This window comes from Carcharhinus amblyrhynchos, chromosome 11 (assembly GCF_965287045.1).
Source record: "Carcharhinus amblyrhynchos chromosome 11, sCarAmb.v2.hapA, whole genome shotgun sequence".
NCBI lineage: Eukaryota > Metazoa > Chordata > Chondrichthyes > Carcharhiniformes > Carcharhinidae > Carcharhinus > Carcharhinus amblyrhynchos.
Genome location: NC_137334.1, coordinates 62,242,076 through 62,263,229, shown reverse-complemented (window position 1 = coordinate 62,263,229; position 21,154 = coordinate 62,242,076). Strand labels below are relative to the sequence as shown.

The 21,154-nt window shown below is 40.7% G+C and overlaps 2 protein-coding genes across 2 annotated transcripts in view; one reads left to right on the top strand and one right to left on the bottom strand.

Annotated features, from left to right (window-relative positions):
- The window catches only part of parp9 (poly(ADP-ribose) polymerase family member 9), a 45,905-nt gene extending 35,817 nt beyond the window's left edge, over positions 1-10,088 (bottom strand). The window contains exons 1-5 of the mRNA XM_080199270.1: positions 10,023-10,088; positions 6,911-7,154; positions 5,561-5,688; positions 3,362-3,392; positions 702-776 (exon numbers count right to left, since the gene is read on the bottom strand). Coding sequence (XP_080055396.1) covers positions 702-776; positions 3,362-3,392; positions 5,561-5,688; positions 6,911-7,103 — 427 coding nt within the window. The 5' untranslated portion in view covers positions 7,104-7,154; positions 10,023-10,088. The remainder of the gene's footprint in view (positions 1-701; positions 777-3,361; positions 3,393-5,560; positions 5,689-6,910; positions 7,155-10,022) is intronic.
- LOC145350194 (protein mono-ADP-ribosyltransferase PARP14-like) overlaps positions 9,567-21,154 on the top strand; it is a 45,653-nt gene continuing 34,065 nt past the window's right edge. The window contains exons 1-4 of the mRNA XM_080199249.1: positions 9,567-9,788; positions 14,519-14,631; positions 15,693-15,732; positions 18,053-18,310. Of these exons, the coding sequence (XP_080055375.1) occupies positions 9,596-9,788; positions 14,519-14,631; positions 15,693-15,732; positions 18,053-18,310 (604 nt within the window). The 5' untranslated portion in view covers positions 9,567-9,595. The remainder of the gene's footprint in view (positions 9,789-14,518; positions 14,632-15,692; positions 15,733-18,052; positions 18,311-21,154) is intronic.

Below are 21,154 nucleotides of genomic sequence, written 5' to 3'. Positions count from 1 at the left end.
AGTTTGACAACAGGAATGTTGATGGTTAGTGGATGGTTAGTCATGTCAAAGTCTACAGAGGGCAACAAGGGATAAGTCACTATGTTTGCTCTCTTATGTGAGGTTTTTCCAGGACAGAACAAGGGCACTGTTAATGCACAAAGCAGAGCATACAAGTGAAAAAATTTAAACAAGGAACTTTGAGAGCATTAAATGCAGACTTGAAGTGAAAATATAATCAAGAACCGTATTGTGCAAAAGAAGGCTGCAGATGGGTAGTAGATGGAAATAACGCAGATAGTGAGGATGAGGACTTGACTGACGACAGCAACTTTGAAAGGGAAAGATGGTATTGAGCAAAAGAAGGCAGTAAAAATATTGGTGAATGTGGGGGCCAACGAAGATCAGATATTTTGTGGGGGAGGGATTGTAGAAATAGGAATCAAGTCTCGTGGAAGAGATGAGCTTTGGAACCATCGAGGGAGATGGAAGAGAAATTACAGAGTATTAGGGACCAGCATAGGGTGAATAGGGTGGGGTTGGATGGGACACGAAAGTGAGGTTGGGAGGAGGGAAGACAATATATAACACATGACAGTTTGCTGTAAAACGGAAAAAGTGTTTAATTTTCCAAGAAAAAGCACTCTTTTATCAACACAGTGAGACAATACGATTTCTTTGTATTCTCATGATAGATCATTGACCTCAAATAGTTACTCTACCTTCCTTTTGCTGCTTGCTCTCCTTTGTTTCCATTTCATCGGTTTTGTCCTCAGCTTGCTCAGATATCTCTGGTTCTTTTTGGTCATATCACGTAAAGGCATGTAGAAAAACACAGCAGAAATATTAGGAGCTATTAGGTACCAAACTCTGCAGAATTAACAGCAAAAAGAACAATAAACAGACAGCTTAATAGTACTGAAATTGACATGCAGAACAAACTAGAAAGATCCAGCTCTGACAGTCATCCTGGCTCGAAACGTTGGCTCTATTCACTTTCCACAGATACTGCCAGACCTGCTGAGATTTTTCCAGCATTCTCTGTTTTTGTTTCAGATTCCAGCATATGCAGTAGTTTGCCTTTATAGAAATATCAAGCAACTGATATATAGTTCAGTCTAAGGAGACTGAACAATTTGCCAATAATAATTCGTAACAACACACATAAACAGAAGTTCCCCTGTTTTATTTAATTCTGACATACTTCTTTCATTCTCCTCTACCTGAAGTGGCTTCATTCTATGTAAGACCACCACAAAATAATTTCAATTGAAAGCTGGCCTAGATTTTAGATTTTGTTTTAGTGGAATTCAGTTTGCCTGTTTAACTTAATCATTTTAAAGACTTTTACAACAAACACATTCTGCAATTGACTAACAAGGCCAAGTCATCATTTCATACAAATACATTATCTAAAAAAAGCCATTTTGTGATTTGAACACCTGCTTCCCAACCATGCAACATTTTCATACACTAGTTGCTAGGAATGTAAAGTAGTAATTGACCAGCAATGAATGGTTATTATTAATAACCCTATTGTAATTGAAGAATAATCATAGAATCTCTCCAGTGCAGAAGTAGGTCACTTGGCCCATCGAATCTACATTGATTCTCCGAAAGAGAACCTCGCCCAGGCCCACCCATTCACCTTATCCCTTTGATCCTGTGCATTTACCATGGCTAATTCACCTGACCTGCACATCTTTCAGACTGTGGGAGGAAACCAAAGAACCCGGAGAAAACCCATGCAGACTTAAAGGAACTTGCAAATTCCACAAGACATACGCAAAGTTTGAATCAAACCCCAATCCTTGGCACCGTGAGGCAGCAGTGCTGACCACTGTGCCATTGTGATGCTCCTAATTAATAAGTAATTAATCAGGCATTTAAAAGAGTTAGATTATATTTATTTCTCTTTATCTACTAACATCCTTCCTGTATTTTATATCTACTGTAAGAATATCTATGGGGATGCAACTGCATTATTCTGCGAAGGTCCCTGCCAAAACAAACGATCCAAGATAAATTTCATCCTGAACCTAATGAATAAGATTCTTGATTCCCCTCTTTTGTTTTTTGTTATTCAGTTCCTCTAGCTTGTCCCAACACAACCCCATCCCCCATATGGACACTGATCCTTGTTGTTCAGTTTTGCTCCAACTGAGCACTAATCTTTATTCACCTATTAAGGCACTTTGCCACTATTAACACTCTTCAGACCCTAACAGCACCATTAACAGTCCCTTTGTCTAATGTCAATGCCATCTTTGCCAACCTCTTCATCCACTCACTGACTTTCCATTCTGTCCCATTCCTCCCACCAACTATATAATTCATCCCATTTCTATCACTTTTCAGTGCTGTAGAAGGATCATGTGGACTCAAAATGTTGACTGTGTTTCTCTCTCCGCATATGCTGCCAGACCTGCTGTGTTTATCCAGCATTTTCTGTTTTATTTCTAATGACTAAAGAGTTTTTCCAGTTTGGTTTAAGGGATATATCTGAAATAATCCATTTCTTTATGTCAAAGGCAGTGTGTACAAATGGTTAGAACCAATGAAAGAAAATCTTACAGCATTGCTAATCAATTAGCTATTAACAAAAGCAGAGGGCTAAACTGGGGCAATCCCAGAATTGGGGATAAAATGGAGTTGCGGGATCTCTTGAGATTTGTGTTCACCAAGTAAAGGGAATGTTGCATTTTCCTGGAGGCAGAGGTACGACTCGATGGGAAAATTGGTGGAGAAATGCTGGCTAGGACCAAACGCAAAATTCCTGTTAGTATGGAGCTAAGAGAGGGCAATTTCTTTTAAAGACAGAGCAGAATTCCTGTTGGTGAGAAGAGTTGAGGTTGTTTTCCATTTCTTCCGGACTAGCCATCTATTTGAAGTTATGAAGTATGCAGGTTATTATTGATAAGTATGTGTTTTTTTCTCTTACCTTTTCAGTTAATTGATAAATATATTGTTGTTTTATTTTAGTCAATAAATTTTGGCAGTATTTGCTATTTCAATGTTTGAGTTTTTGCCTGATGGTTATATCTCTGCCAGAGTAAAAGAATTTAAAGGGTTAATTTGGGATCTGTGCAACTAAATTACATTGAGTTCAAATTTATCAAAGCACTCCCTATTTTAACATACACCAATAATGCAATCAGAACAATTAGATCTTAGGGGTAGAAGTATTTTTGATTCATAGCACTTATCAATGTAATTCTTAATTCTAACCTTTTAAATATTTCCAATTCTTGAATTAAGCATTTGGTTCCATATGCTGTGCACAAATCTGTTCAATTTTGCCAGAATATTTTTGAATTGTGAAAACTACTTTCAGAACGAAAAAAATTACTAAATTCCATCTCAAAACTGGGTAAACACTTACCAATTTCCTCCTCTTCTACACTCTCAATACTCTATTTGTGAAAATAATGAGAAAAAATTTGAATAATAAGCATAGTTTTAAAGTAAAATAATTGCAAAATAAAGATACTTACATTAGGCAACAACATTACACATTCCACAAATAAAGGTATTGAGAAAGGGGTCACCATAGGAAACATTAAGGCAGTTCTCCCCTTCACGGTAAACCATGGGGCAGGACTTCTACACATCCTATCTCAATCCACTTTCCAGAGATGGGGATCATTATGTTTGCATGCTATATTTCCAATAGGGTTCATGTTGTCAAGAGAGAACCCATCAGTGTTGAAGGCAGTACTACAATGAGGATGTTGCTATGGCAGAAGAACAAGGGCAGTCATTAATGATCCAACATGATGTCCCACCAAAGAATTGAAACAGGGCCTTCAACAGGTACATGTTGGGGGCAGAAAAGAAAGACAATTGATCATTATAAGACCCATTCCATTCAAGGGGCACTTACTGCCATTTTCATGGGTGTACCGCCAGCTTTTCACCATGGGGTCTTCATGAAGTGTTGTTGCCAGAAACTGATGGGATGGAAACCCACTGGTACCCAGGTTCCACCCTGTCCCCACAACCATTCGTGTGCAGCAGATTGAGAAACAGCAGGTAGCTGTAGTCATGGCAGGGTGAGATGGTGGCTGGTCTCACTGACCATATATTCTGCCCAATTTTGGTGGAAGAGAATTCCCTTCATTTTGTTTTGATTTCAAAGCAATGAAAATGGAGCACCATGTAAGAGCACTTTTACAGCTCCGGAGAAACATGTGACTATCACAAACATTGGTCATACTGGCGTAAACGGCCTTTCCCTCCCCTTCTATATAGATAATGCACACCAGGTTGCTAGGTATTTGTTGTATGCAGATGCTTGATCAATGCTGGGTGGACATTTAATGGCACTACTCTTCACTTTATTAAAAGCATTTTTCTACAAAATTTGCATTGTTCACATTATCAGGTAAATATGTATGAAGTCAGTATCATGATAAACAGACAGTGCTGGTAACTGTATAATCACAGTGCAAATAAACATTGCCTTCTTCATTCATTGCTGTGCATCAAAGAACTGGAATCTATTTCAAGGTATTCTACTAAATAGTTTCAGACAAATAATTTTAAAACATACAGATTTCAAATGTTTTAATTTTGATCTTCCTATTCTCAATAAAAAGAACAGTAATTGTGGCCATTGATTACTATTTCCTAATTTCTTTCTGTAACTCTTCTGTGATGTGTGCTTCCAGCATCAACCACCACTCTCATTGGGTTCTGATGGGACTATAGATAACTATCCAATTGGCTAGCAACTCTCTAAGGCAGGACTTCCTCCTGAGAAAGAGGCTGGGGCCTTGGAAGTAATCTTGAAGTAATTAACATTACTAACAGCACTAAATTGTTGTAGGATAGCAGATGCAATAGCGGGCAGGCTCTGCATTATCCTTTAGCTGCAGGAGGGTGATGGTGGATGTTCAGAGTTTGCAGTGCCCCATAAAACCCAGCCCAATGTCCTTAATAGTAGTAATTTAAACATCCTGCTTACAACTGATGTTAAGTTTTCTCTCTTCCTCTTTTCTTAAGTAGCCAGATGATGTTTGCTATCTTCCAATTCTTAGGAACTGTTCCAGGATCTAAAGAATTCTGGAATGCCAAAACAAATGCCTCCTCTATGGGTGCAATTTTCCAGCCCTTTCCGCCCGCAGATCTTCTAGTCCTGCCAATGTGACTCCCATGTGATAGCTTCCCCAGTGGCAGGACAGCTGAGCCACACAAAACACCATAGGCATTGGTGGTGGCCCCTGCTGGCCAATGGTGAGCCACCTCCACTGCTGGAAAGCATGTCATAGGAGTCCAGGAAAATCCTGCTGTATCTCTGCAGCTATCTTTTTTATAACCCTGGGATGAAGGTTGACAGATCCACAGGATTTGTTTCCACATAGTCCCATTAATTTCCCAACAATTTCTTTAGTAATGCTTTCAGTTCCTTCTTCATTTCGTCAGGGCAGCTTTGGCAGTGAAGAAGATACGGGCGCTCCAGAAAAAAATCAGAGGATAGGGTGAAACTAAGATAGTCAGTAAGTGAGAAAGAACTGAGTACAATCATGGAACAGTTTTCTGAGCAAAAGTTTCAAACGTAAAACTTTACAATCAACATTACCTCTTCCGTTTCTCCAAATAAATTTCTTGAACCGACAGTAAAATAGTCATCAACTGGGATTTTAATCTGAAGATTAATTTCTTCATCATTATATGTGATGTGTGTGTTTTCAGCAATACCGTTTAATACTAGAAGAGAAGATCTCTCGTCATTGCACTGTTATTAATATTATTTGGAAAACAGCAACAAACAGCAACTGTTTTACAAAAAGTCAATAGAATAATGTTAACAAGAAAAATCAATTAGTCGCATCCCTCTTGAATTGTTATGACTTGTCTGGATACACTAAATAAACATCAAAGGACAGGGCGAGTAAGGTTCTCTTTCAAGAAATAAATTAAATTGTTAAATAAGCTGTTAATACTAATTCATAGCACCCAATGTTCTGTTAGATATATTCTTGTATCTTGTAGAATCACAGTGGCCTATTAGAATGGCCTGTAACTTCTGGGCTTGGGGCACCATAGGCTTCCTTACCCCCGAACTCACAGCCCTTAACTGACAGCCTTAGGAATGTGCTGCCCTATATATACAGTTCTCATTTGCCCTGAGTTGGAAGGTGGGGTAGGAAATGATGGACCTGATTATGAGATAATAAACTGGGAGTGGAATGGCACTACTGCTTTGATTGCCACACCACAGGGGTTCAGGCCTTTTGTCACTAGACTAGAATTCCAGAGGTCTGGGCTGATACTCTGGTCATGATGTGGATATACCGGCGTTGGACTGGGGTAAACACAGTAAAAAATCTGACAACACCAGGTTTAAGTCCAACCGATTTATTTGATAGTAAATTCACTAGCTGAATTACTATCAAAGAAATCAGTTGGACTTAAACCTGGTGTTGTCAGACTTTTTACTGATACTCTGGGTCATTTGTTCGAACCCACCACGACAGCTGGTAGAATTTAAATTCAATTAATTACTTTTAAAAAAGATTGACTAATGGGAAAAAAACTGGAATGCAAAATTGGTGACCATGAACATTGATTACTGTAAAAATCCATCTCGTCCACTAATGGCGCACGATCTTACCGGCCGTTCATGCCATGCTCTTGTTGCAGTGAGCTCGGAGAATTTGGCGCCAAGCCAAATCTCCATTCACTGCAACTGGAAGGGAAAATCCCACCGGCATGAACGGTTGGAAAATTCCAGCCATGTTCTTTAGGGGAGGTAAACTGCCTACATGTAACAGCAGGCCCACAAAGGTCGACTCTTAATTGCCCTCTAAAGCAAGCTGCTTAGTTCAGGGGCAACCAGGATGGTCAATAAATGCTGTAGCCGTGCCAGTAACTTGTATGAATCCATGAAACAATGAATCATTTTGATGATATAAAGATAAACGTTCACCTTCTCTCGGTACCTTCGTCAGGATAACCAGGACTTGCTGGGAGTCGAGTTTTTTCAGGACACAGTCGGCGTTAAAGCTGTGCGCCAGACCCTTGAAGTGAGTATAAAGGATCGACTGCAACTCATCGACAGTAATCTGTTCCTCCCAGCTCACTATCAGAGTCGATCTACCGTCTGGAAATGCAACTGCCATTCTGTCTGAACTCCTGCACAGCAGATTTCCTTTGATAGCCTTTTGTCTTTTCTGAAAAAGGAAAGGTCGAAATTGTGATAATTAATTACTGAAGATATCAAATTGTCTGCCGCGTCAATGGTAGGCGAGGGTAAGATCCCAGCTTCTAACTCCAGGGGCAGAGGTTTCCTGGAAGGAAAGTTTGCTCACTTATTGATTTGGTGTGGTGGGTTGGGGGCGGGGGAGTGGTATATAGGACTTGGCTTCAGCAGGAACCGGCTGCAGGGTTGTGATTGCATTCAATCTCAACTTTCACTAACACCAAAGTGAAAATAACGGAACACAGAACGACATAAACAAGTGGAAACTTGACCTCAGCACTCCGACATTCAACCGGTTGAATTTCTAATTAATTATTTTTACCCTATATATTTAAAAAGCTGCAAATCTGACACGTAAACGAACTGAAGATCTACACAGTGAATTAAGACACACGTTTTGATATGTGGTCTATTTCAATGTCTCAATCGTTTTGATGCCTTTTAGCCACATGAATGATGAATATTTGAAGTACGGGCTGACTGCTCACCTTCAGTTACCTGTGGCAGCAGCTTGTGGAGCTGAAGCTATCAACGCTGCTCTTTATTAACAATACACGTCAGCAGAATGCAATTATTGCGTTGGGGACAGGCAGTGGAACAAGGTTTGAGTTGTACCATTGTCAAAGACTAGCAGCCAGAAGGTGAGATACTGTATGAGTGAACTACAGAGTTACCTTAAAATCTCGCAGCATGATAAAATACCAAAGGATATGAATAAGTCAGGATTGGGGGTGGAGGGGTTTATGGGTGGGAAAGAGAATGATCTTCCCTCATTGGTATGCATTGGAGGAGTGAGCTTGAGGGATCAAATGATGAGGTACCAACCACAGAGTTCCAAGCTTTTGGCCTGCTTTTGTAGGCAAAGTGTTAATGTGGCTATTCCAGTTCAGTTTCTGGTCAATGCTAATCCCCGGGAAAGTGGTAGCTTGGGATCCAGTGATGGTAATAACATTGAATGTCAAGGAGAGACAGTTGGGTTCTCTCTCTTGTTGAAGATTGCAATTATGTAGTGTGAATGTTAATTGCCACTTGTAAGCTCAAGCCTGGATATTGTTCAGCTTTTGCTGCATTTGGACATGGATTCTTTCAGTTACTGAGAAGTTGCAAATGTACAAACATCTCATTTCTGATGTTATGATGGAAGAAAAATAATTGATGAAGGTGGTTGGGCCTAGGACACTACCTGCAGAGATATCCAGGAACTGACTGACCTCAACAACCATCTGCTTTTGTGCTAGGTAGACTAATGAGTCAAGATCATTAAGAAGGAGGAAGCAGCATCTAGTGACCTCAAAGTGGAGGAAGTTCAGCAGATGCATAATCACTGATACACAGTTGTAAAAGTTCTACTTTCTTGCTGGTAGGGAACTAAATTTAGCGGAAGTACTGAATTCCAGTGAGGTGGTCTTTTAACGAGCATGCATGACATGCCAATGCATGCAAAAGTGCTTCCCGACCAACATTGTTCATTGGGAAGATTGATCCGCCTTTAACCACCTTTAATGACTCAAGAACAAAATTCCAAGAGTTCATTCCAAGTTGGGAAACTGATTTTGGACATCATGCCAAATTCCATTCTCCTGTCCTCCATACTTCCCATCATGGCGGTACCACCAGGCACACAGCATCAATTAATCTCAGAAGAATCAAAGCCTAAAAGTTTTAGTATTTAAGTGTTATTTCCTTGGTGGCTATCTTGGTGATAGCAAGCTTTTGCAGGATGCTGTAGGTTAGTCAAGTTGCATTTCTTTTGTTAGCTCAAAAGAAGACAGGTGGTACAATGGCCCATTGGTTAATACTGTCACCTCACAGCGCCAGGGATGCAGGTTCAATTCCCAGCTTGGGTCACTGTCTACACATTCTCCCCGTGTCTGCATGGGTTTCCTACAGGTGCTCTGGTTTCCTCCTACAGCCCAAAAGATGTGCTGGTTAGGTACTTTGGCCATGCTAGATTCTCCCTGAATGTACCTGAACAGGTGCTGGAGTGTGGTAACTAGGGGATTTTCACACTAACTTCATTGCAGTGTTAATGTAAGCCTACTTGTGACCCTAATAAATAAACTTAAAAAGTAAGTTGATAAGAATGGGTCCTTCTTCAGGACTGCGAAATAAATTAGCTAACTGGAGCATGAAGATTGGAAAACAATACAGGATTGTTACATCAGAAATGTACAGGAGGCAAAGGCAAAATATCGAAAGTTTAGACATTTTGAATTTCTAAAAGGTACTTTCAAAAATGTGTCTGGAGTTGAATTTTAGAAATTTCAACGAAAACGTGCCCCATTTGTAATCACTACGCCCATGTTTGAAAATATCTGCCTTGGCCAAAGTTTCGTTTTTGTCAAGAAACGAAAATGAAACCGAGATGAAAATAGCAGGAGACGGAAGAGATGCTTTATTCGCGTAAGGACCATGGCGGCAGAAGCTGATTATCCGTACCCTCTCCTGATAGAAGGGGACTGGAGTGCAGACATGGCCAAAGTTCTGAAAACTAAATTTCAGCTTTACTTCCAGAGCAAGAAGAGATCTAACGGCGGAGACTGCGTGGTGGAATATGAGGATCTCCTGCAAACGCAAGCAGTGGTGCGCTTCGCCAGTCAGCAAAGTGCGTGAGTTTGTTCAACCGTTCACACTTCCAAGCAGAACTCTTCAAAACCCACTGTTACCCGGTCAAAACACACCGTCTTATTTTAGAAACTCGTTTGGTGAGCAGAGGTCCATTGGGCCGTCCTCATTTCTGAAAAGCTAGGATGTGGGCACTGGGCAGTCGGAGTTTAAAACAAAAACACCAAGTGCAGGAAATAACAAACTTTTCAGTTCTGTGGAGAGAGAAACACACCTTTCCACTGATCCAGAAAGTTAATTCTGATTCTCGTTCCACAAACACTGCCCTGCCTCCAGTGCTTCCAGCAGTTTCTGTTTTTATTTCAAATCCCCCAGTAGCTTGTTGCTTTTAGAGAGTCAGGCTGCCGGTGGGTTTTCCCCAGACAGACACGCGATCGGGGTGGAGGGGTGGCTGGCGGATGCCTTGCCTATAGTGCCACTGGGAGGTTGTGGCCACTGCCAGATGCCAGAATAGGCATCTGAGTTCCAATATTGCTGAGCCACCCAGGTCAGTCATAAAGGGGTCGTCAGCAAGGGCAGTCGACCCCCTCCTTCACGATGATCATTCCCTCATCAAGCAGTGGGATTTATCATTTATCATGATTCTATTTATCATGGAATCCATCCATGGGAGGTGACAAGCTTCATGGTGCACAACACATGAGGATAGGCCCAACTTCCACTGGGCTAATACTTGGTTATTAGTTGGCCACTTAAATTCCTTAATTGGTGATAAAATGGGAAGGTCATTCAAAGGCTTTCCTGCCCAGAACTTAATTCTGGTGGAGGTGGGAATTAGGAAGGGCTGTGGTATGCCACCTTCCTGTCTTTATATTCCCTTTCTGTCTCCAAACTCATCGTAAGCAAGAGTAGAAGATTCTGCCCTGAGAGCCTTAAGAAGTGCTCGGGATTTCCATACTTTGCTTAATAGCATTTATCCTAACACTCATTTCCACAGTGACTCCAAAAATTTATTCTAGTTCTCTGTTCTCTGGAGCCAACAGACAGCTGCTGCACCAAGAAGTAAAAGGAAAATATTTAACATTTTACAAAGTTTTAACACTAAGTATGTAACGCTCTTCTATTCAATCAATTTGCTGCAGAGTAAAGCATCTAATTTCAAGAATAAGCCAAAGCTTCTGGAACTGATGTCTGGAATTAAGAATCTACTGATAGTCATGAAACCATTGTCAATTGTTGGAAAAATCCAGCTGGTTCACTAATGTCCTTTAGGGAAGGAAATCTGCTGACCTTACCTGGTCTGGCTTACATGTGACTCCAGAGTCAGCGCAATGTGGTTGACTCTCAACTGCCCTCCAAGGGTAACCAGGGATGGGCAATGAAAGTTAAAGTTTTTAAAGTTTATGTATTCATCACAAGTAAGGCTTACATTAACACTGCAGTGAAATTATTGTGAAATTCCCCTCATCGAAATTCCCGGTGCCTGATCGGGTCAATGCATCTAACCAGCACATCTTTCATTCTGTGAGAGGAAACCTGAGCACCTGGAGGAAACCCATACAGACATGGGGAGAACATGCCAACTCCACACTGACAGTGACCCAAGCCGAGAATCTAACCCAGGTCTCTGGAATCGTGAGGCAGCAGTGCCAACCAGTGTGCCACCACGCCGCCTGTGCCAATTTATGCTGGCCAGCCAGCAGTACCCAAATCCCATAAAGAAAAACTGAATTTATAGATAATTTCAGCATGGTGACAATGCCAATTGCAGCTTCTTCAATCAGTTTATTGATGTCAGTTTTATGGAAGGTGAAATGAGAGAGAATCTAACCAATGCCCTGTGACATTCAATGGCATTACCATTGTTGAATCTCCTGCTGTCAACATCTGGGAATTACCATTGATGAGAAACTGCACTACTTAGATGAATACTATGGAAACAAGAGTAGGATGGAGGCTCAAAATTCTGTAGTGAATAATTCATCTTGTAACTCCCCAAAGCCTGTCCACCATCTCTAAGGCATATATCAGGGATCTGATGGAATGCTCTGCACTAGAAAACATAAAAGTAATTCCTGCAGTGATGGTGGACCAAAGGTTCATTGTGAAAATAAGTAACTTCAGGATAATGGTAAATAAATAGTACTGTAGAAATTAGTAAGACTGAAAGCCGACACATTGCCTGGATTTAGTGATATCTGAAGATTACAGACAAGGTGACTACAAAGAATGCATTGTTTCTGACCTTCCAGAATTCCCTAGATTCTAAAATGATCCCAATGGATGGAAAGGTAGCAAATATAACCTTGCTATTTAAAGTAGGAAGGAGAGAGAGAAAAACAGGGAACTGTTAGCCAATTATCCTGACATCAGTACGTCAACTCATGTTTACTCATCTAGTCCCCAATGACTCCTCTAACTCTATTTGCCACAGAGGGAAGAAGGTGGGGGTTATCTTTGCATTCCAGAATGATCATGAAATAGAAAACACTTTAGCAGATAGGAGCAGTTCCCAGTAATACTCTTCAGGGAAATGAAGGCCTTATCAGGGGAATGAGCAGGGTCAGAGACAGTAATGACTTCACTGAGGAGTAGGACATTTAGACATTCTATTAATGTCCTGGTATTAACTCCTTAATAATAACAAGTGAGAGTCGTTATAGTTTTGTGAAAAAGTGTGTTTGACCAATTTATTAGAGTTCTTTGAGGAACTAACAAGCAAGTCAGATAAATTGGACCATGTAGATGTGGTTTACTTGGATTTCCAAAAGGCATTCAATAAGGTGCCTCATCAAAAGTTGCCACACAAAATGGTATAGGCAGTAACATATTGACATGGATAACTGGTTAGCTAACAGGAAACAGAATAGCAATGAACGTATCATTTTTGGGTTGGCAAGCTATGACTCGCGCCACAGAATTAATGATTTAGAATCAATTACTTGAACATGTGGTAGCTAAATTTTGCTGATGACATGGTGATAGGTAGAAAATTATGTAGTCAAGAGGATACAAAGAATCCATAGAGGAATTTAGGTAAGTTAGGTGAGTGGGCAAGAACTTGGCATAGAATCCTACAGTACAGAAGGAGGCCATTCGATCTATCAAGTCTGCACCGACCACAATCCTACCCAGACTCTATCCCCTTAACCCCATGCATAGTTAATCATGCTAGTTAATTAGCATGATCAGTCCACCTAACCCACACATCTTTGGACTGTCGGAGGAAACCGGAGCACCTGGAAGAAACCCATGCAGACACAGAGAGAATATGCAAACTCCACACAGACAATGACCCAGGCTGGGAATTGAACCCAGGGTCCTGGCACTGTGGGGAAGCAACGCCAACCACTGTGCTGCCATGCTGCCCACAAGAGCAGCTGATGTAGATGGCAGATGTAATATAATGTAGCAAAATGTGAACTTGTCTGCTTTGGCAGGAAGGATAAAAAAATGGCATTATTTAAATGGAGAGTGACTGCAGATCTCTACTGTAAAGAGGGATCTGGGTATCCTGATACATGAATGATTAAAAAGTTAGTTTGCAGTTGCTGCAAGTGTTTCAGCAGGCAAATGGAATGTTGGCATTTATTGCCAGCGGAATCAGTATAAATATAGGAAATTATTGCGACTATGCTCCAGGCCTTAGTGTAACTGCATTTGGAGTACTGTGCATAGCTTTGGTATCCTTGCTTAAGAAAATATATAATTGCATTAGAAGCAGTTCTGAGAAGGTTGACTTGACTGATTCCTGAGGAAATTTGACAGGGTGGGTGCTGAGAGGATGTTTCCCTTTCTGAGGGAGTTTAGAACTAGAAGACATATTTTAAGAATGAGGGATCTCTCGTTTAAGACTTGAGATCAGGATTTTTTTCTTTCTCAGGAGGGTCATTAGTCTGTGGAATTTTCTTCCCCCAAGGAAGGTAGAGTTAAGATCAGCCAAGATCCTGTCAAATGTTGGAGCAGGCTTGAGGAGCTAAATGGCCTACTACTACTATTAATTCTTGTGTTCAGGACTGTCGGGGGATTGGGGTGGGGTGTCGGGGGGGTGGGGGGGGGGGCGGTATCTGGGGGGATTGTGGCTGGCCGGGAGGGGGAAAGGGAGAGGGGGGAAAGGGAGAGGTGGAATATCGGGACTGACAGCTGGCCCAGAGAGGTCTGGGAGGTCTGCGATCAAGAGGCTGGCAATACGGGCCACTGCCCATGCGCTGGTCTCGGCACTGACAGATCAGGCTCAGCGCAATGCTGCTGGCCTCTCCAGCAGGAATAGGTTCCACCCACTGATTTTCAGTGTGAATTTCGCTAGAGCACGGTACAGTGCTCAGAGCGTGGGAGATTCATTTTTGAAAATCCCGTTTAAAAAAAAATCGGCATAAGTTACTCCAGTTTTCACGCAATTCGGCATTTAGAATTGTTTTGTGAGAATCCACTCCCCCGCCCAGTTTCTCCCTCTCCCCCTTTTGAACAGGGTTGTAAATATTTGCAGTCCACTGGCACCCCTGATGAATATTGATGAGCAATTAAGTGGTTTCCTAGCTGTCTGGAAGCATTTAGCCTGTACTTTGCATATTTTCTGATAGTTTTGATGATATTTAGAATTTTTGATGTGCTAAATCAATTTTCAGTGTGTTAGTCTATGTCGTTAACACATTGACAGAATAATACTGCTTGAGACTGTGAGGAAAATAAACTCATTAATTTTGACTATTCCTGCAAAAACATTATAGATAAATACAATTTTACAGTTGTCTCTCCTGATGTTTTCTTCAGCAAGAAGTCATGTATTGGAGAAAGAGGTTCATGAAATTGATTTGCAAAAGAGGGGCAAAATTCATCTTAAAGTCAGACCTCTACCTCAAGAAGCTGATGGAGGGGAACAATATGTAAGTTTATATAAACACATAAGACATATAAACTTGGCCAGGTATCTGCTGTTTAAAGCACATTCTAAATCTGTGTTTTGTTTTAGCATGACTCACAAATTAAGCAACTTGTCCAAATTGTACTGGTTCCATTTTTACTTCAGTCAAATCACTGCACATGCACTAAGAATCTTGTAATTGTACAAGCTCAGTATGTCTTTTGCACACTATCTCACTCCCTCCTGTTTCCTTCTCCCAACCCTCTCAATCCCTCCCGCTTGCTGCTTCTCACCCCCTCACTCCCTTGCATTCACCCGACATCCTCACTTCCCCTAGTTGGTGCCCCGCTCCTGAGCTCCTCACTCCCTCAAACTCCCAGCCCTGCTGGCTGGTTCCCTCCTCTGAACCCCTCATTGTTTCCCACTTGATGCTTCCCTTGTCACCTGCCACTCACCCAGGTTTTCTCTGTGTGTGAGGGTCCGAGATGGGGGTGGTGAGAGGGAGAGAATGAGAAGGTGGAAAAGGTGCAGTGAGTGTGAGGGAGAAAGAAGATGGAAAGGTAGATGGTGATGGTGTAGGGGAGTGAGGGAGTCGGTAAAGGGAAGTGGAGAGTGGGAGAATGCAAGGGGATCGGGGATCAGGAGACAGATTTGGGGGAGGCAAATGAGGTAGAGAGTGGAAAGGAGATGAGAGAGGAGGTAGTGGGAGGGTAGCAGTAATTGGGATGGAATGATGAATCGAGGGGATTGGGAGAACGAAGCAGCGAGAAGGCAGGAGCAAGAGTGACAGTGAGTCAGTGGAAAGCAGTAAGGAGGAGGTAGGTAGTAAAAGTAGTAACTTGAAAGAGAACTTTTAGGCTATTTAAATTAAAGCTAGCCAATAATTTTTTAAAATTTTAACTTTTTAAAAATTATGGGTCAGGAACCTAATTCACCCTTATAACATGGGAGAATGATTTTCATTTAGTAAACTTTTTAGGAACACATTAAGGTTGCTAAATATTGGAATATTGTGGAAATTATAAATATAAAATATAATTTTGGTCCCTTTGAAACCTTGACATTATTTTTCTGTTTTAACAGGACCTGAATTCTGAAAGAAAACGACCCAAAACAGAACAGGGTATTTCTATTTTCTTCTAAAAGTTTAAACAGCAATTCACTCAGGAGATGATGGCATAATAGTAATGTTGCTAGATGATAATCCAGAGGCCCAGGCTAATGTGCCTGTGATATGAGTTTGAATCCCACATGGTGGCTGGTGGAACTTGTATTAAATTAATAACCTAATAATGAAACTGGTGAACATGAAACTCTTCCTGATTGCTGCAAAGATCCAACTGGTTCACTAATGTCCTTTAGGAAAAGAAATCTGCTGTCCTGACCTGCTCTGGTTTATGTGTGGCTCCAGCCCCACAACAATGTGGTTGACTCTTATATGTCCTCTGAAATAGCAAGCCACTCAGTTCAAAGGCAGTTAAAGATGATCATTGAATGTTGGCCTTGCCAACAATGTCCATATCCCATTAAAGAACAGAGGGTAAAAAAAGAGATATTCATAGGAACATATCCCTTTAAACCTTTTGGAAAGAAAGAGAAGAATGACATATTATGTTCTCTTTTTCTGAATTTTCCTATGTGTTCGTTGGGACCCGGGTTCAATTCTGACCGTAGGTCACTCTCTGTGTGGAATTTGAACTTTCCTAGCCTAGGAATCCAGTTGTCCGAATTGCAATGATGAAATGATAGCCATTCTTTTTAAACAAGATGATTTTGTCAGAAATAGGGAATAACTGTTAGAACCGTGGAACTTAATTTGTGTCAAAACAAATTATTTTTGGGTCTATTGTTGCTGGATGAAAAAACTCGGAACTGCTTACCTAACAGCGTTATAGGTGTCGCAGCACCAGGTGAGCTGCAGTGGCTTACCACCAGCTTCTCAATGGCATTTAGGGAAGGGCAAAAAATACTAGCCTTGCCAGTGGTGCCCACATTCCATGAAAGGAAAAAAAGAAAGAAATGCAAAATACTAGAAACCCATCACAGGTTAGTCAGCATCTAAACTGTAAAGTGGCTTGGACCTCAAAGATAAGGATTTTTTTTTTGAAAAATCATGTTTTAAATCCTTCAACCAGGCAACGAATGATAGCGGTTCTCAAACTTTTATATTTGAAAGATTGTTTTTCAAATGAAATAGTAGTTAATGATTCTCATCAGTGTAAACATATTGCACATTTATATTTTCTGAGTGCAAAGTTCATCAGTGTCCTATTAATGGAAGGTGGATGAAACTTGGTCAGAGCTGTCTGATTCTGTGATTGATGACATGTACGTTTTTGTACTTCCTTCAGCTGAAATATAACCTTACAAGTTTGACAACATGCCTGTTGAATATTCCACAGTGTGATACCGCTCTGCTCTTCTTCAAGCAGCATTAATCACAGTGACACCATTTCAGATGCATGCCCTTGCTACCTCCCATCTACCCAAACATACAGCTGCTGCATGTATCAGGATTTTTTTTGTTCTCCCCATCTGTAGCTTACCAGCCTGTCTATGTTGGCATATTGTTATCATGCTGTTGTTGGGATACTGCCAGTAACTGGCTTAGCCAACAATGCACGCCCAAACCACACCATCATAGCAACAGAACCCATTCACTATTCCCTAGAAGGGTGCCACAAACGTATAGGGTTCCACGGTTCCCAGTTTGTGATCCACTGGCTAAAGGAACATGTTTGGGATCAAGCACAACCTAGTCAACTTATCCCACCCCTTCCCTCTTTGGTGGCAGGCACCAGAACATGGTAGTTTGTGGTCAGAGGTACTTGGAACTAGCACTTGTCCCTAGTAATAAGGTACTCTCCCTCTTACTCTATGGGTGGGATTTTATGGCCTTAATCAGGCAAGACCAGAAATTCCCACCCGAGGTCAAGGGAGATTCCCGTTGTCGGATCCTCGCCAGCGCTGATTCTGTGGCAGACGAGGTAGTGGAGTTCCAGCCTAGAACTTTGTAAGTCAGTACCATAAGTGCTTGTATTCTGGACTAATTGCCAGGATTGTGACCCACATGTTTTTGGCATCATTGTCTGTTAAGAACATAAGAAATAGGAGCAGGAGTAGGCCATCTAGCCCCTCAAGCCTGTCCTGCCATTCAATAAGATCATGGCTGATCTGAAAGTGGTTCAGTTCCACATACCCGCCTACTCCCCATAACCCTTAATTCCCTTATTGATCAGAACTCTGCAAGTTAACGTCATTTTTTTGGTTCATAACCTCAATATGCTGTCATTTTTAAAATCATGTGCAACTTATACCATTGATGAATTTTGCACATTTGAATTTACAAAATATTAAAGAAGTGGTGCAATAGGAGTGAGAGGAGTAAATGTTTTGATGTGACTAATGTTTGTTGCGCTGATGTTGTTCTTCTTCTTGTTAAGATGCGGAGGCTATGGTGAACCAAGAAGCCCAATCTGTGGAGGACGTTAAATTAATGGGGAGCACATTTCCTGATGAAAAGAACAAAGCTCCTCAATCCTCAGCTGTTGTCCTACAAAATCTTCCCGAAACTGCCTCGCATGAAATGTTAAATCTACTGGTTGAAAATTTCACTGGATTATCTGAAGGACCTAATAATTTTAGCCTGGAAATATTGAGTGAAAGGAATGCGGCTGTTGTGACTTTCAAAACTGATATTGGTAAGAATTAATATTCAGTTAATATTTAGTTCAAGGTAACAGAATCATAGTCAGTTTACAGCACAGAAAGAGGCAAGTTGACCCATCATATTTGTGCCATCCACCCAGTTCAATCACACTTTCCAACATTTGATCCATAGCCTTTAGGTTGTGACACTTGAGATGCATATCCAGACAACTTTTAAATGAGTTGAGGGTTTCTGCCTCTACCATTCTTTCAGGAAGTGAATTCCAGACTCTCACAATCCTTTGGGTGGAAAATTCTTCCCTCGCCTGTTGAGGGAGTTTCACAGCTATTCAACTATAATGTACCTCATTCCTCTTAACTGACCAGGCAGTGCTCAGAGTTTAAGTTCAAGATCTTTATGTGAGCCATAATAAGGGAACCAGCTTCCGACCATATGGTTTGCAGGTTCCCTGAACAAAGCATTAGAGTGGCAATTATACCTTCATGCTCAGTTATAAGTGATTTACATACACCAAGAAGAAACTGACATTTCAACTTACTATTATCTATAACCTGTTACAATCAATCTTCCCATTTCTGACACTCGACATACATAATTTCAGTTAACCAGTTATAGCACTTGCCTAATTACAATATCTGAATACTAATAAGGCATGTCTACATAATATACTGACCTATTGTTAATGAAGCACATATTTAAAGTCCTTGATGGTCTGTAACTTGTTATCTAGAGAGGTGGCTTCAGACTTCCTTATGGTTACCAAAGTTACCGTCATTGTCCAATATTCTATTTTATGTGCAGTCACAGCTGCTTCACAGAAATTCTTACAGCATGTATTTGATTTTTAACACTTTCATCTTCCCTCTAATCTTTCTACCAATAACTTGAAATCTATGCCGTCTAGTCACTGACCTTTCTGCTGAAGGAACTAGGCCCTTCCCAGCCACTGGATCAGGCCCTTCACAATTCTATACATCTCAATCAAATTTCTCCTCAGCCCCCTCTGATTGAAGGAGAAGAACCCCAATCTATCTGTATAGCTGAGATTGTTCCAGTTCTGTCAACATCCTCATAAATCTCCTTTCTAATGTAGTTACATCCTTTTTGTAATGAGGTGATCAGAACTGTGTTACAGACTCAGAATATCTACGTTCAGCAATAGAAGTGTAACTGGCAAACTTTTATTCCAAAGAATTAGCAATCAAAATTATTGATAGAAAAAGGAACAATGTTGAAAATGTGCAAGAGGTCTTCTGCACCTCAACATAGAAAATACAAATCAACATTTCTGGTGATGACTAATTGTGAGAACTGAATGCCAGCATAAAATTTGGCACTTTTTCCCTCAACTTATTTTTCACAAGAGACAATTTTAAATTTCTCTTTCATATGAATTAGATTTTTGGCAGTGAAATATTGTACATTTGCATATTATAATGAAGTCCTAACCTGTAGTATGAAAAACTAAGGCTGAGACTGTCTGGCTCCACCACAGTGTGTTTCCGGTGGTACAGACAGCCACCAGCAAGTTCTTCCAGTCCTGCTGAAGTCTATGGCATTATGTGTGGTTCATCTGCCCTGCTGCTGGGAAACCTGCTGCAGGGTTAACCTTCAGCGGGATCAGGATAATCCACTGACAGGAAGGGCTGAAAAATCCCACTGTCAGTTATTACATTGGTGCCCCTTTAAATGCATATGAATTACATGCTCACTTTTCCATTGGCCAGGAGGGCACTGCTGGCACTATTTGTTACTATATGTGGGTTTCATGCCCCAGCAATAACCCAACAGAAAGTTATTTATTCATTTGGACCAACCACCAGGAAGAAAAAACATGGAAACTCAGAAATTTACAGCACAGAAGGAGGCCATTCAGCCCATCATGTCTAAAACAAAAACAGCTATCCAGCCAGCTTTCTGGCTCTTGGCTCATTGTCCTGTAGGTATGGCATTTCCAGTGCATAGCCTCATAATTCTTAAATATGATGACAGTTTCTGCCACTACCACCCTTTCAGACAGTAAGTTGTACACCCCTATACTAGTTAGTGAAGAAGAAAATCTCCTCAAGTCTTCTCTAATCCTTTGACAATTACTTTAAATCTATGGCTCCGGTTGTTGACCTCATTGCCAATGGAAGTAGGACAATCCTAACCATTCAATTTATTTTTTCTTAAGTTTTACATAGATGACAGAAAATTGTGCTCTGAGCTTTCAGGCCCTAGCATCCTTGTGTGACCCATTTATCAGAAACCAGAAATTTTAGATGAGAACATAGTTTATTTTGTTTATCCCTGCACTAAGGCATTTGAAAATAGAATTAGAAAGAAGCCATTGAACAAAAATCTTGTCTAGTATTCACCACTACCCTAACTTTACAATTTCACTCTGGACTTAAATTGCTCTTAATTTGATTGACAAATCACTTCAGCAGAGACAAGGATCCTTCTGATGTTAATATTTTATATAGCAGCACAGTTAAAGGGCCATTAAGTAGAGGATATTGTTAAACATAGCACAGGCTGGTTATTGTATATTGCTGTGTACTTAACAGCACATTGGCCTGATAAACATTTGGAACACTAATTTCAAACACTGTTTGAAATATTCTTGTTTGAAATTCACATGTCTAAGGATTCAAGTAATGACGAGGTATGTGTCCATTCCTGTATATGCAATAACCAACTGGTATTAGGCTCAAAAGTGTTAATAAGCATGTATGAGACACCCTGTTCAATGTGCAGGTGTTGTAATTCTTCACTCTGCTGAATTATATATGTGTTAACAAGTAAAGTAGTAGCAAACTGGGATGGATTTATTCCTTTAAAATCTACAGTTTTGAGAGTGTGCTGATTAGGTTATTTTGAATTGGCTTTC